The 14662-nt window shown below is 36.4% G+C and overlaps 1 protein-coding gene across 12 annotated transcripts in view; it reads left to right on the top strand.

Moving 5' to 3' along the window:
- The window catches only part of Birc6 (baculoviral IAP repeat containing 6), a 184665-nt gene that overhangs the window by 68112 nt on the left and 101891 nt on the right, over positions 1-14662 (top strand). For 8 of the 12 annotated variants that reach the window (XR_009584594.1, XM_060364456.1, XM_060364450.1 and 5 more), the window contains 10 exons: positions 10-188; positions 1546-1679; positions 2487-2648; positions 2741-2872; positions 3368-3465; positions 6943-7090; positions 8488-8621; positions 9409-9555; positions 13226-13413; positions 14154-14477. Coding sequence is in view for 11 of the 12 variants with exons in the window: in XM_060364456.1 (XP_060220439.1) it covers positions 10-188; positions 1546-1679; positions 2487-2648; positions 2741-2872; positions 3368-3465; positions 6943-7090; positions 8488-8621; positions 9409-9555; positions 13226-13413; positions 14154-14477 (1646 nt within the window). In the remaining variant the exon portion in view is untranslated. The remainder of the gene's footprint in view (positions 1-9; positions 189-1545; positions 1680-2486; positions 2649-2740; positions 2873-3367; positions 3466-6942; positions 7091-8487; positions 8622-9408; positions 9556-13225; positions 13414-14153; positions 14478-14662) is intronic. The other 4 variants (XM_060364460.1, XM_060364432.1, XM_060364471.1 and 1 more) reach the window with 3 other exon arrangements.

Here is a 14662-nt window from a genome sequence, read left to right as displayed (position 1 = left end):
CTCCTCCAGGTATGGCAGGAGGGAAGTACCGTTCGTTTTTAATCCATGTCAAAGCAGTGAATGAAAGAGGAGCAGATGAAATGTGCAGCAGTGGTATGCGTCCTGTTGTGAGACTTCCATCTCTGAAACACCAGGGTCACAAGGGCTACTCACTGGCTTCTCTCTTGGCAAAGGTGGCAGCAGGCAAGGTATGGACCTGATTTTGAACAGGACTTGACTGTGGCCGAGTTTTGTTGGAAGGTTTGCTTTTCTTGCTTAATATTTTGATGCTGTGTCTATTTCTAATTTTTCTTGTAGTCATTTCAGAATAGATACAGTTATAATTAAGAGAATGTTTTCAATTAACTTTGGGTTAAGAATTAGCTTTTATAAACTATGTTCAATAGGGAATATTTTTAGAAGGTATTTTTCTTTAAAATCAGGTCCTTTTTGTTCTTTTGACCAGTTTAGAAGGTTGCTGCGAAATAATTTTAGAGACAGCCTAGATCCTCGTGGTTATTTTTTTCTTTCTTTTTCTATGAACTATAAGCTTTGTTATTAATCTATCATTGATAGATGAAAAAACCCAATAGCCCCCTCCTCCAAATGTTTGTTGGAAAACATTTAACAAAAAGAGCTTACTCTAGAGGGTCAGAAATCCTGTGACATGCTGTCTCTGCTTTGGTAGCCAAAAGAGTGTGAGCCTTTCCAAGGCTTCCAAAGTTCTAGGGAGCTGGGGGTTGTTGTTAATGGGAGGATTCCTTGGAGTTCTGCCTGGTTGTCCACCTTGGTGAGCAGTGGAACTTGGCCATTTTGTTTTGGAGGATCAGGAGGATGAATCTTCTCAGACGTGTATGTACTATTCTTCAGCTTTGCCCTGTTGGCCTTGGGCAACTGCTTGCGGTTCATCTTGTTCCTTCGAAAAAGGAACCAAATCTCAACATCTCCTTTTGTCAGTTTGAATCTGTCAGCCAGGGCCTTGAGAGTCTCCTCATTGGAGTTGGGATCCATTTCAAGTGATTTTTTTGTTAGTGCCTGGTGCCACTTACAGGTGAAGCCAGGTTGATAATAGCAAGACAAACTCGGGTTGTCTGCATCGGAGTTACTTCATCCGGTTGCAGCTTGAGTTCAGTGAGCCAGTTCTTCATGGCTAATCTTTCGCAGGTGTGCAGGTTCTTCATCCTTGTCTGAGAGGAAAATTTTTGAACTTGGGTTTTATTTCTTTATCATTATTATTCTTAAGAATAACAGTATCAGTAGCACCCATAACCTTGTGTTTGCATAGGTCTTCCAGTTTTTCAAGGAGATTATCAAAGTAATTTTGAGTTAGGTTAAGCAGGAGATGGTAAGCCAAGCAGATGCCTCTGTATTTGTTAGAGTTCTGTAGCTTGGGATTGGACTCAAAAATTGGCTGTATAATTTTTTATTATTGGGCTTTAAAAATGTTGCCTGTATGTTTTTCCTATTAAAATTTTGTGAGAAAGTAGGCATTAAATTTAATCTGGTATTTGACATCTTATTTTTTAATTTATATTTTGTTTCTTTTGGTTTTCGTAAATTATTTAGGAAAAATCATCTAATGTGAAAAATGAAAACGCAGGAGGCACTCGCAAATCTGAAAATCTTCGTGGTTGTGACTTACTTCAAGAGGTCTCTGTCACCATTCGGAGATTTAAGAAGACTTCAATTCCTAAGGAAAGGTAATCACATTTCATTAGTCTGTTCTGCTTTTTTCTGTTTGTTGTTTTGAAACAGGTCTCAGGTACTTCTGGGCTGACATTGAATTGATTCTCCTGCCTCTTAATTCCTATATCCTATCAGTTAAGATGTGCCTCACCAAATATGGCAATCCTGCTTCTTTGACAATAAAAGGGTAAATAAAGACATGATTGAACTTCTTTCATCTGGAAGTATTGGTTTGCCTTCTCATTCCCTATTCTCATTTTCCAGTTGCTAAGGATATTATTGATTTCCTTAATTGTTGCCTTCCTCGTTTTTATATATTACTTACTGTATGCTGAATAGGTAAGAAATGTAAGAGACGATTTAAGGACACAGTATTCTCTGTTAGAACACATTATTGTAAACTTTTTTTTAAAAATGAGAATATAAATTCTGTGTAGCACGTAAGAATATATAAAAAAAAAACATTTTTATTTTCTTCTTTTGCATTGTTAGGGCCTTAAATATGCTGTAAGTCTTCTGCTACTGCACCACACCCCCGTCCTGAAAGATTTATTTATTTGTTTTACTTATTTTGTTTTTTTGACACAGGGTTTCTTTGTGTACTCATGGCTCTCTTGGACTTGTTTGTAGACCAGACTGGCTTTTAACTCACAGAACCGTCTGCCTCTGCCTCCCCAAGTGATGAGATTACAGGCACATGCCACTGCACCTGGCTGAAAGCTTTATTTTTAATATTCATAATTTTAAATGAAACACTATATAACCCTCCTGTTTTCACTCATGCAAATACATTGTAATGGATTTATATTTTCTCTTTTTAGGGTTCAGCGTTGTGCCATGTTACAGTTTTCAGAATTTCATGAGAAGCTTCTTAACACTCTGTGCAGAAGATCAGATGACGCTCAGGTCACAGAACATGCTCAGAGTCTTGTGTTAGATGCTCTCTGCTGGTTAGCTGGAGTTCATTCAAATGGACCTGGCAGGTTAATAATTAGGATTTTGCTTTCCTTAATGTTTGTCCTTTGGCTGTTAGGATTCAGAGTCCACACTGAGTCTGTCTGCTCTTATTTTGCAGCTCAAAGGAAGGAAATGAATGCCTACTTTCAAAAACACGAAAATGTCTCTCAGACATTGTACGTGTTTGCTTCTTTGAGGCAGGACGAAGTATTGCCCATAAATGTGCCAGATTTCTAGCCCTGTGCATTAGGTTGGTGTGTTTTTTATTTGAAAGCATACTTTGAAATTTTATCTGTGATTTGGTGCTCATAACTTGTTTGTAATGGGATTTGATTCTCATCAAATGCATGAATAACTTTTCAAAAGTTGATGTCTGTTAGGTCCTAAAGAAGTTTTTGGTGTTCACAGGTTAAAATGCAATGTTATATAAGTCTGATAGGTTTGATTGCTTTGTGAGGATTAATTAATTCTTACAGCTTGATTGTCCATTGTTTGATCTTTGTTACTTAACAGTCTTGCTGAGTCTTCTAACATTATGCAGCTATAAAAACGGACACCTAACCATCAGGGGCGTATTTAAGAGTAGTGGCATCTGCTTATTTGGTCTAACCTGGGAGAAAACTCTTGGTGCCTTGGCTCCCTTTTTTTTTTTTTAAATAATATTTTTAACTACTATGCCAAATTTAGGGTTGAATTTAAATTTAATGTATTTAAATTTTTTCTTTCTTAATAAATAATTTTTCAGTAATGGCAAATGTGACCCCTGTCAGCCTGGATTTGGATCAGTTCTATTGAAGGCTTTACTTGATAATATGTGCTTTTTACCAGCAGCAGCAACTGGTGGTATGTAAAATTACTTTACTAATGAATATTTATAGTGAATAATTTAACAGTCAATTTGTTTTTATGCTATATTTTTCTGTAGTTTATATTATTAGTACATCTTTTGTTCATCGGGTGTGTTTGTGTGTGTAGGTGCACCTGTCTGTGCAGGTGCATTTGGGGGAACATCAGAGAATCTTAGGTATAATTCCTCAAAACTGTTGTCCACTGCCCTGCAGTGGTGCATGCCTTTAATCCCAGTGCTTGGGAGACAGAAAGAGGCATATCTCTGACAGATTGAGTTCCAGGACAGCCAAGGCTACACGGGAAATCCTGCCTTGGGGGAAAATATTGTCCACCTTGCTTTTTTCTTTTTCCTTTTAACTTTTTAGTGATTCTTTCTGAATTTTACATCATGCACCACAATCCCACTCATCTACGAGTTCTGCCCTCTGCCCTTGCAACCTCACCTGAAAAAGGAGTAGGAGGAGAAAAAGGAGATGATGATGATGATCTCTTTTTTTGAAGCTGTGTGTGTCATAGTGTATCTTTTCTTGCAAATGAGTAATTTTTCTGATTTGAGTCCCCTGGCTTCTACAAAACTATTAAATCTGGGACATCACTGGGACTCCTCACATATCCTTTTGTTCCCCTGTGTCATGGAGATCCGGTAGTTTGGGAACTGTAGGACTGGCCCCCTGCATGTGCTCCAGCAGTTTATAGATGTGGTAGACGTTGGGGTGGGCCATCTCAAAGCCCTGGATCTGGGCCTGAGAGTGATTTGAGCTGGTTAGCCCTCTGTCTCTCCTGACTCTCCTGTATCCACACCACCATTGAGTGGAGGGCCTCTCCGGTTCTACCCCAGCTAGGTCATCTAATGTTGCAGCCAGCAAGGGGCAGAATTACCTCTCTTGAGTCCCAAGGATCCTCCTGTCTATATCTTCCCAACATGGCATCATGCCCTTTTAAAATTAGGTGTTCTTAGAGCTTGAATTCAGGTCTCCCTGATTACATATTAGATACTATACTGACTGAGCCATTGATCTACCTTATATGCATTTCTTGAGAGGTTAGTAACTTGTTGTACACATACTTATTCCGTTTAATAATAGGACTAAGTGAGATGGCTCTGTGGGTCAGGGTGCTTGCTGCTGTACCTAGTGGCTTGTTGGAAGGAGGGAAGTAACTGAGGTTATGCCCTTATTTCTTCATGTGCCCCGAAACGCAACACACACATACACACACACTCTTTCTCTCTCTTTCTCTCTCTCATCTCTGCACTTGTACTGTGCCATTTGCATCCACAAGCACATACATAGAAACACAGTAAATAAATGCAGCTTAAAAAATAATAATTACCAGCACTAACTAAGAGGCACAGTAAATTTTAGATCATCTTCACATTTTTTATGCAACATTAAAATTATTGAATTGTTCAGTTGTTTACTGACAGTAGATCATATGTCAGAGGCTGTAATGCCAAAAATGCTAGGGAGATGTCATAGGTAATATGCACGTGCGCATATATTATGTGTTACTGAGTCTGACTATGGCAAGCTGAGTTCCATAAAGGGTCATATGAGGATTTCATAGAAATGCTTTTCAGGAATAATTGTAGTTAATCAAATAGGGATTTGCAAAGCTATCCCCCCAATAGTACATGTATAAGGTAATAGAGACTTTTGTCTTTTGCCGTTATTGTGAAGAAATATCAATTTAGCCTTTTAATCTGTATGTGAGCGCGCATGTGTATGTGAGCGTATGTATGTTTGTAGAGATATATCTGTTTTTATTTTATGTGAGTGTTTGCCTGCATTTAAGTAAAGTATATTGTCCTATGAGACCAGGAGGGGATAGAGTCATGCATGGAATTGTGGGCTGTCATAAGGATACTGGGAACCAAACCTAGGTTCTATGTAAGAGAAGCCAGTTGAGCTATATAGACATTTCTCGTAGTTTTTTGTAATGTTCTAGTTAATACATTTGTTTATTTGCTTATCTAAATTTGGGACAGTCTCTTGTAGCTCAGGCTTTTTGTGTAGCTGAGGCTCACCTTAAACTTTTAGCCTTAGTGCTCCCATTTCCCAGCTGCAAAGATTACAGGAATACTCTTCTGTTTTAAAAGTAGTCAACTCATTCATATATTTCACAGGGATTTGAGTTTTGTAGTAAACCAGAGAAAAATTTCTCAAAGTTGCTTGGTTAATAATTCCGATTTTCATTATCTTAGACTGCTTATATTTACCCGGAATATAATTTGACTAAAAGTATTAATCTCAACATTCCTAAATGCTTTTATTTTTTAATATAGTTCCTCGTGTTGTGGCACCCCCCAACCATAAAACTATTTCATTACTACTTCATAGCTACAATTTTTGCTATTGTTTGAATCATAATGTAAATACTCGATTTGTAAGATTTCTGATATGTGACCCCCAAAGGTTTTTGCTCTCTGCAAAAACTTCTGCTCTGTCATACCAGTTGCTTTTAGCAGTAGGTTGCTTACGTTCTGGCATGTAATTAGCACTAACATTTCTTTACTAAGGCGTTTAATGTGCTCGGTCTTCTTATTCCTTGGTCGTATGTAACTGGCAGTTTAGAGTGCTGCTCCCATTCATTTGCTGAAGTGCACGGCCTGACGTTCACTGCCATCGAGTGGTTAGAAAAATTTTGTGTGGAGGAGCAGTACTTTAGGGAGGTTGATTGGGCCCTTTCAGTCTCTGTTTTTGTGGCTATTCACAAATATTCTTTCTCACATTAATATACTGTTTTGTTTGTTTGTTTGTTTTTGAGCAGGTGTCTTCATGTGACCATTGTTATTCTAGAATTGCTCCGTATACCGGGCTGGCCCTCAGATCTGTCTGCCTTTATCTCCTGAGTGCTGGGATTAAATGCTTCATCTTGCCTGATTCTTATATTCTTTGTTTTGCTTTTATTTTTTGAAACACGGTTTCTTTCTGTAGTTCTGGCTGTCCTGGAACTCACTCTGTAGATCAGCCTATCCTGTAACTCAGAGTCTCACTTGCCTCTGCCTCCTGAGTGCTGGGACTAAAGGATGCATGCACCACAAGCATGGCTTGATAAGCGTTTAACATCAAGTTTGGTTAATGTACCTCCTGAAAAATTATACGTTCTCTAGGAAAACACTTCTGTATTTGTGGATAGTCGGGCAGGCATGCTACAGTCAACATGTGGAGGTGAAGAAGACAGGGTTTTGATCCTGGGGATTGAACTCACTTTGTTGGGCTTGCTGGCAAGTGCGCATTCCTGCTGTGCTCTTTTACCAAGCCTGAAATTCTTGGTTTAAGACCTTCTCAGGATGCTGTTTATAGAATTACTGTTCAGAACTCTTTGTGTTCTTTCTAAATTGTTAAAGTTTATCTTTCCAGAACAAGGAGATAATCTTTCTGACAAAGGTAGCTGTATTTATAAATGTGTAAATTGAAGTTTTGCATACTAGAAAAGAAGGCGCTAAAGGCACGGTTTTGTTGTTCCTAGGGTCTGTCTATTGGTATTTTGTACTGCTGAATTATGTTAAGGATGAAGACTTGGCTGGATGCAGTACGGCTTGTGCAGCTTTACTCACTGCTGTGTCCCGACAGTTGCAGGACAGGCTGACACCACTGGAGGCTTTGCTGCAAACAAGGTATATTTAACATCTTAAAAGTCTGAACAGTGATTGCAGAACTGTTGATTGCTAGGTATGCCTAAGACAGTTCTTTACAATTCTTTAAAAAGTATATTGAGTTTGTGCTAAATATTTGTCTAAATGTCACTAGTCTAAGGTTCCCTTCCCATGCTTTTTCTAGAACTATTCCCTTGAGCCATTAGTGACATTGTACAAATGTTTATTCAGAGAGCTAATTATACTTTTTATTTTGTGTCTGTGGATTTTTTTTTTTTCTGTGTAATATGTCTGTGCACACATGCATGCAATGCTTGTAAAGGCTAGAAAAATGTTTTGGATCCCCTGGGACTGGAGTTACATACAGTTGTGAGCTGCTATTTGGGTGCTGGGCATTGAACCCACATCCCCTTGAAGTATTGCCAGAGCTCTTAACTGTTGAGCTGTTTTTCTGGCCCTAATTGTATTTAACATTTAAAGATACTTCTGTTTGCTAACTTAATAGGCATTTTATGTTATTTGTTCATGGTTTAACTTTATAAGTTTAACTATGTTAATCACTTGTTGCTTTTACCTGAAATTATTTTGTCTGCCAGTTGTCTTTTAAAAATCTCACCATAGTGAAAGAACAAAAGACTAGATTTAAAAAAAATTTTGATCTTCAGTTTTTTTCTCCGCCTTAAGACAGGTTTTCTCTGTGTAGACCAGCCTGGCCTGGAAACTCAGGCATTGGCCTACCTCTTGCATGCTGGGATCAAAGGTGTGCACCACTATGCCTGGCTGGTCTTTAGCCTTTCATTTTTTATTTTATTTTATTTTATTTTTTAGGATTTTATTTTCTTTTACATGTATGAGTGTTTAGCCTACATTTACGTGTATGCACCACATGCATAACTGGTTCCTGTAGATGCCAGTAGAGGGTGGTAGCTAACTCGGGCCTGGAAGTATGAATGGTTAAGAGCTATCATGTGGCTCTGGGAGTGAAGCACTGGCATTCTGTAGCAGCAACAAAGTGCCCCAACCACTAAGCTATTTTTCCAGCCCTTAGTCCTCAGATTTTAAAATTGGGCATTCCTTTATTTAGAATACTGCTTTTCTGATATGGTTAGTAATAAATCCTAATTTTGATGAAATTTTCCTTAAAATGTTTATTCTCTCTGTTGTCATTGCAGTGATGGAGTGGGAGAAAGGAGTGCTTATTTTTTTGTTTTGATTTTTCCCTTCCATACCTCATGCTGTTGATAACATTGTCTGCCAGCTTATTTGAATCATTTTTATTAACTCTCTGGATAACATTTTGGAATGTAGTTTTCGCTTATGTTCAGTGAATTTGATGCCCCTTTTAGTCAACCTGCTTTGGAAACTAAATGGCTAATTTTTTAATTAAATGTTTGACAAGTAAGTTATTCTTGTTTCAGATATGGATTATACAGCTCCCCCTTTGATCCAGTCCTTTTTGACTTGGAGATGAGTGGTTCTTCTTGTAAAAATGTATACAATAGCAGCATTGGTGTCCAGTCAGATGAAATTGATTTATCTGATGTTCTTTCAGGTACTGACTATTTTTTATTAAGTGAATAAAACACGATTAGTTCTTTATTAATAAGTTCATCTTTTTAAATGTTGGATACTAAGTTTAAGTTACAATCTCTATTGTAGCTACTCCCATTTTTGTCTTCAGAACACTAATGGTTTTTTGTTTTGTTTTGTTTTGTTTTGTTTTAGTACTTGACCATAATTCCTATGAACTGTTAAAACAATTTGATTTAATATTTCAAATTTCTTTGTCCCTTTTCAAAAACAGAAACAAAAAAACTATACAAGGACTACAGGTTGAATATATACAGTTTGAAAATCCAAAATATGAAATATATGTCTGTCACATTAGTGGTCAAAAGTTTCAGAATTTTGAGTTTTTTGGAAGTGCAGAGTTACAGATCCTTTATAGTGAAGTGTACAAATATTAAAACAAAGAAGCTATTTTCAAAATTAGAAACAAGTCATGATCCAGTTGAATAATAATTGGTGTTTTGTTACAATCAATAAATTATTACTGCAATTCAGGGTAGTTTCATTGCTCAAAAGATTTAGTTTGATACATGCTGTAAGTTTCTTATTACTGTGAATCCTACCAACTTGCTTTCATTCAGCTCTGTTTTTGTATGAAGGAAGCTAGTTTCTCTGTTTATGGGTTTTCTTAATGTGTTCTTTGTTGAAGTAGCGTATGAGGATTGTGCATTTTGTGGTAATTAAATTTGATGTAATAGTCATGATTATTGCTACTTCATATCTTTTGTAGATTATTTTCATTAATTATGAGATTTTTCTTTCTGTACTAGGAAATGGAAAAGTCAGTAGCTGCACAGCTGCTGAGGGAAGTTTTACATCTCTCACTGGACTCTTAGAGGTTGAACCCCTGCACTTTACTTGTGTGTCTACTAGTGATGGAACCAGAATAGAAAGGGATGATGCAAGTACGTTTACTGGTATATACCTTCTTTTATTACATTTTTTTGTGCAGTAATATACAAAAATGATATGGAGTTATTTAAATTCAAGCATATAATATGTATGTAAATTTTAGACCTCTCTTGCATGGTAAGTAAAAGACCTATGCTTGACAGGGATGTTTGGAGGCAATACAATGAATAGTTTTTTTATTCAAGGTAAGTTCATGTTTTTGTTTTTGTTTTTCCGCTATTACCCAGTAAGCACTCCCTTATATCCTTTTGTTTTTATGTGAATGCATTTTAAGAAAAATTTATAATGGGAAATATCAACCAAAATGAAAATAGAAGGAAGAGTAAGGTAGAGTACATATTTCCATAGCTATTTTCAACCATTAGAAGGTGGCCAGTTTCGTTTATGATTTTGATATGCTGATGTTTCTTGTTACACTTAAAGGCAGTAGTAGTTTTGTTTGGGTTTTACCTGCCCATGCTCACTGGATACTGAGTACAGCTTGGGCTCTATAATAAGAGCCTGTCTTAGTGAGGGCTTGCAAGTGTTGGAATGATGAAATAGGGAACACTGTGTGGGTGTGGTATATATTGGTATTGATGAAACAGCTTCACTTAACAAATCTGTAAGACATGCAAATGTTTAGAATTCTTTAAAAACCATTCTGGGCCCTCCCCTTACATTTTAGGATTAGTGTATGTTAATAATTCTAATTTGGCACAAAGATTTAAAGTTTTTATTGTAAAGAACATTTGTACTTTGGCCCAAGTCTGCATTTCCTTTGTAGGACTTGAATAGTATCTTGAACTGATTTTACTCACAAACTTATTTAAGCAGGTACCATTTCAGCCTCTTCATTAAATTAACAGGCCAAGGTTTAGCTCCATGGGAGAGCACTTGCTGAGTGTGCTCAAGAATCTAGAGTAAGTCCAGTCTTGCCAAAGAATCAAAATTTTAAAACTTCATCAAAAACGTGGTTTCCAGGAGAAGTCATAGAAGTTTATAATTTTGGATTTTGCCTATAGAAGGGATAGAGTTTTAGAAGACTAGAAGTTCATTTTAGTATATTGTCCTTCAAATTTTGTGTTGTACCTTTTCATTGTGGAAATAGCCACTAAATTAAGTTAAGTAATGTGAGGGATGAAACTTCAGATTTTAAAATACATATTAATGAATTGAGGTTCTAGTAAGGTCAAAATTGCTTGTTTTCTTACACTGTAGTCATTTCAAAAAGCTTACAAAAACCTCTTAACTTAGAAACCATGGTCTTTTTTTGTAACCTGTCATGAAATTAGGTATGAATTTTTAAAAAGTTCATGTTTGAAGCCGACCGCAGAGTCACATGCCTATAATCTCAGTACTCAGGGAGGCAAAGGCAGGTGGATCACTGTGAGTTCGAGGCCAGCCTGGTCTACAAAGTGAGTCTAGTACCACCAAGGGTACACAAAGAAATTCTGTCTCAAAAAACAAAACAAAGAAATAAAAGTTTATGTTTGAATTAGTAATGTTTTGAAGAGGTTAAAAATGTAAAATTATTGAGACATTGAGACGGCTCAGGGGTAAGAGCTGCTCCTGCATTAGAGGACCCTTGTTTGGTTTCCAGCACCTACCTGATGGCTCACTACTGTCTGGAACTATAAAGTTCTGGGGTATCTGACATTTTCTTTTAGCTTCCATTGACACTAGGAATACATATGGTAGGTGACTTTATAGATAGTAAGTTAAAGTACTCATACAGCTCAAAAAAATTTAATGACAAAATATTGTCTGAAAAACTTTTTTCAATCTCTGGTTTATCCTCTCCTGCAAAGCATCAGTGGAACTATTTTTCTTCTTCATAGGTAGTCTCTGCATATAATTTGTTCTTTACAAACATAGCTTTTGATAGATATTGCCAGATTATCTGAGTTGCCTCATTTTTTGGAGTAGACTAATGAGTAACTTTACTTTCTCACTTTATATTCATTATCTATAATTGAGAAGATAACAGTATCTTATACACATAAAAATACAGTCGCAACTAATAATCTGCTTAATTAACACGTACTGTTTTGAAGATTGAATAGTTTGTAGAAGTCACATGTTTATAGTGGTGCTGGTACTAAACCAGGTTCTACCACTGTAAGCTTAGCAACTCTATGTCATTGTTTCCTCAACTAAAGATCTGAATCAGGCCGTTTGCCTCATGCAGTTAGTTTACGGTTACTGTGATAATTTAACAAGAATGTTGTTTAGGTGCTAGGCTTGGCATGTCTTTACTCCAGCACTCAGGAGGCTGTGTTCAAAGTCAGTGCAGTCCGCGGACAGATTTCCAAGACTGCCCAGGCTATGAAGAAGAATCCTGCAGTTAGAAAAACAAAAATATTAAATAGGTAGGTAGATTGATTGAGATAGATAGATAGATAGACAGACAGATAGATAGAAGAATGTAATTTAGTAATGTATACAGAATGTGCTATCATTACAGTAGTTAACCTTTCCCCAGTCAAACTTTTTTGTAAAGGCATGTAATAATACAAATATTAAAATGTTAGTACTTTATTTGACTGGCCTTTTATTTAATGCTAGAATAAATTATAAAATTAAGTTTTTACATGAAAAATTTTAAATGTTTTATAAATACAAAATGGAAAAGCATTCATTTATAATGTATTGATGAATTATCTTCAATAGTCAACAAAGTTTGCTTTTACCGGTGAGAATGTTTATGAGTAAGCACTTTGGACTAGATTTGAGTATGTGTAAGACATACATTTCTCCATTTGTTCTAGTAAGCTAGAGGTAGAAAATAAGGTTTTATATATATTTTTTTATTTTTATTTTTTTTTCCTCTGTGGTCCTTATCTCTGTCTATTCTCTAGATTATAATAAGGAAATTAAGGCTGGAGAGGTGGCCCAGCCATTAAGAGTACATTTTGCTCTTCTAAAGGTCCAAAGTTCAGTTCAGCGTATGTATATGGTGTTTTATAACTGTATAAATTCATTTCTGGGGACTCTTCTGACCTCTTTAACACCAGGCATACACATGGCGCACAGACATACATGCAGGGAAAACACTTATTTACACAAGAAATAAAAGAGTTTTCTTTAAAAGAACAGTTAACCATCTTTTTTCTGTGTCATTAATATCCTTAAAATTTAACATGATTCTTGTGGGGAACTTTTCATTTTTCTTTTTTGAGACAGCATCTTACTATGTGACCCTGGCTGTCCTGGAGCTCATAGATCCTTCTACTCTGAGTGATGGGCTTGAAGGCATGTGTACCATGCCCACTAAGTAGGGAAGCTTTTTTGAGGACTGAGAGTGTTCAATTTTTATACTATATAAGATTGAGTTTTTTTGATCATGAACACATTTCTTCTATACCAGAAATACATATGAACTGAGAAGTAAACAACTCAAAGTCTTTGATTTGGGATTCCTTCTAGGACCCACTCAGAACTTGAGTATCAATATTGATATCACCACGTTGTAATGTTCATATGTATATGGTGATACTGGTGATTGAACCTAGGTCTTTGTGTCTGTCAGGCAAATGCTCTGTCACTGAATGACATCCCAACCTTTTTTTTTTTTTTGTTAGTTGTACACTGAATATAGTCTTAATGTTAAATATTGTACTTTGATCATGTACCTCTATGGGCCTTTTCTTCATCCTGGTGTCTTTGTTTTGTTTTTCCCTTGTCTTATGCCAGTGAGTTCCTTCGGGGTTACTCCTGCAGTAGGTGGACTATCATCTGGGACAGTTGGGGAAGCCTCGACAGCCCTGAGTTCAGCAGCCCAGGTAGCTTTGCAGTCTCTCTCTCATGCAATGGCTTCAGCCGAGCAACAGCTACAGGTGCTGCAAGAGAAACAGCAGCAGCTTTTGAAGCTTCAGCAACAGGTTGGAGACTATTTGGCTCTTTGTTCATGCTGTCTCTAAACTTCAAAAGCTGAAAAGTATTGTAAAAATGACCATTATTTTCTTAAAGGAAATAGGTTGTCCAGTCTGAGCTAATCTTTTTCAACAAAAAATTGAGGTAAAGTCTTTGTGATATGTTACAATGTATTGAAATTATGTGAATGCATTCTATTTAATGTGACTGAGAAAAAAAGGATACTTTTTGTTGAATTTTGAAGTGAATTTTATTTTATGTTTGAACACTCTTGTAGAAACATAGTTATTTACCATTTACTATTTTCATGAAATGGAGAATGTAGACCAATATAAAATGTAGGGCATTCACTTGATTCTAAGTACAGCAGTAATGAATGTTGTTTATTGATTTAATTGCTGACTAAATGCAACCTGTGCAAATTTCCGCTTAAATGGTATCAGGTCATTCAACATTGAATCCACTTTTTATTTATTTTGTTTTGAGCAGAATTTGGATTCATTATTTCATGTAATTGTTCTGCTTGCTTTTTACTTTTTGAACATCTTCTAGTTCCCTAATATTTAAGAAATTTTTGTATAGTATTTTAAGAAGTATTTCTAACAAGGCAGTGCTTCATGTGTTGAGTCTAGTTTTATCTCATGTAACTAGCTAATCTCATTTAACATCATTATGTATAATCATTGAGTGTTCCTCACAAGTTAGGTAAATCAAGATTCTTCTATAATTGTTGCTTTTACTTTTACAGAAGGCAAAGCTGGAAGCCAAGTTGCACCAGACAACGGCGGCTGCGGCTGCAGCAGCATCAGCAGCAGCAGCAGCAGGTCCTGTTCACAACGCTGTGCCTTCCAACCCAGTGGCTGCTCCTGGATTTTTTATCCATCCTTCTGATGTTATTCCACCGACTCCAAAAACAACACCACTTTTTATGACTCCACCACTCACTCCGCCCAATGAAGCAGTTTCTGTTGTGATTAATGCTGAACTTGCACAGCTTTTTCCAGGCTCGGTCATTGATCCTCCAGCAGTGAATCTTGCTGCACATAACAAAAATTCCAACAAGTCTAGAATGGTAAATGCTGCTTTAATAAAATGTTAACTTAGATTCTAATATTTTTAAATAAATTCTAACTTTGTAAGTCAAATGATTAAAATATCAGCAAATAACAGGTCATTTTGCTTTCATAAAGCATTTAAAAATTTATATGAGGAAATGAGACGTTAATCTAATGTTAATAGTTAGAAGGTTTCTTAGAG

Source organism: Meriones unguiculatus, chromosome 1 (genome assembly GCF_030254825.1).
Source record: "Meriones unguiculatus strain TT.TT164.6M chromosome 1, Bangor_MerUng_6.1, whole genome shotgun sequence".
NCBI lineage: Eukaryota > Metazoa > Chordata > Mammalia > Rodentia > Muridae > Meriones > Meriones unguiculatus.
Note: the sequence above shows the minus strand (reverse complement) of the source record. Positions and strands in the feature narration are given on the sequence as shown.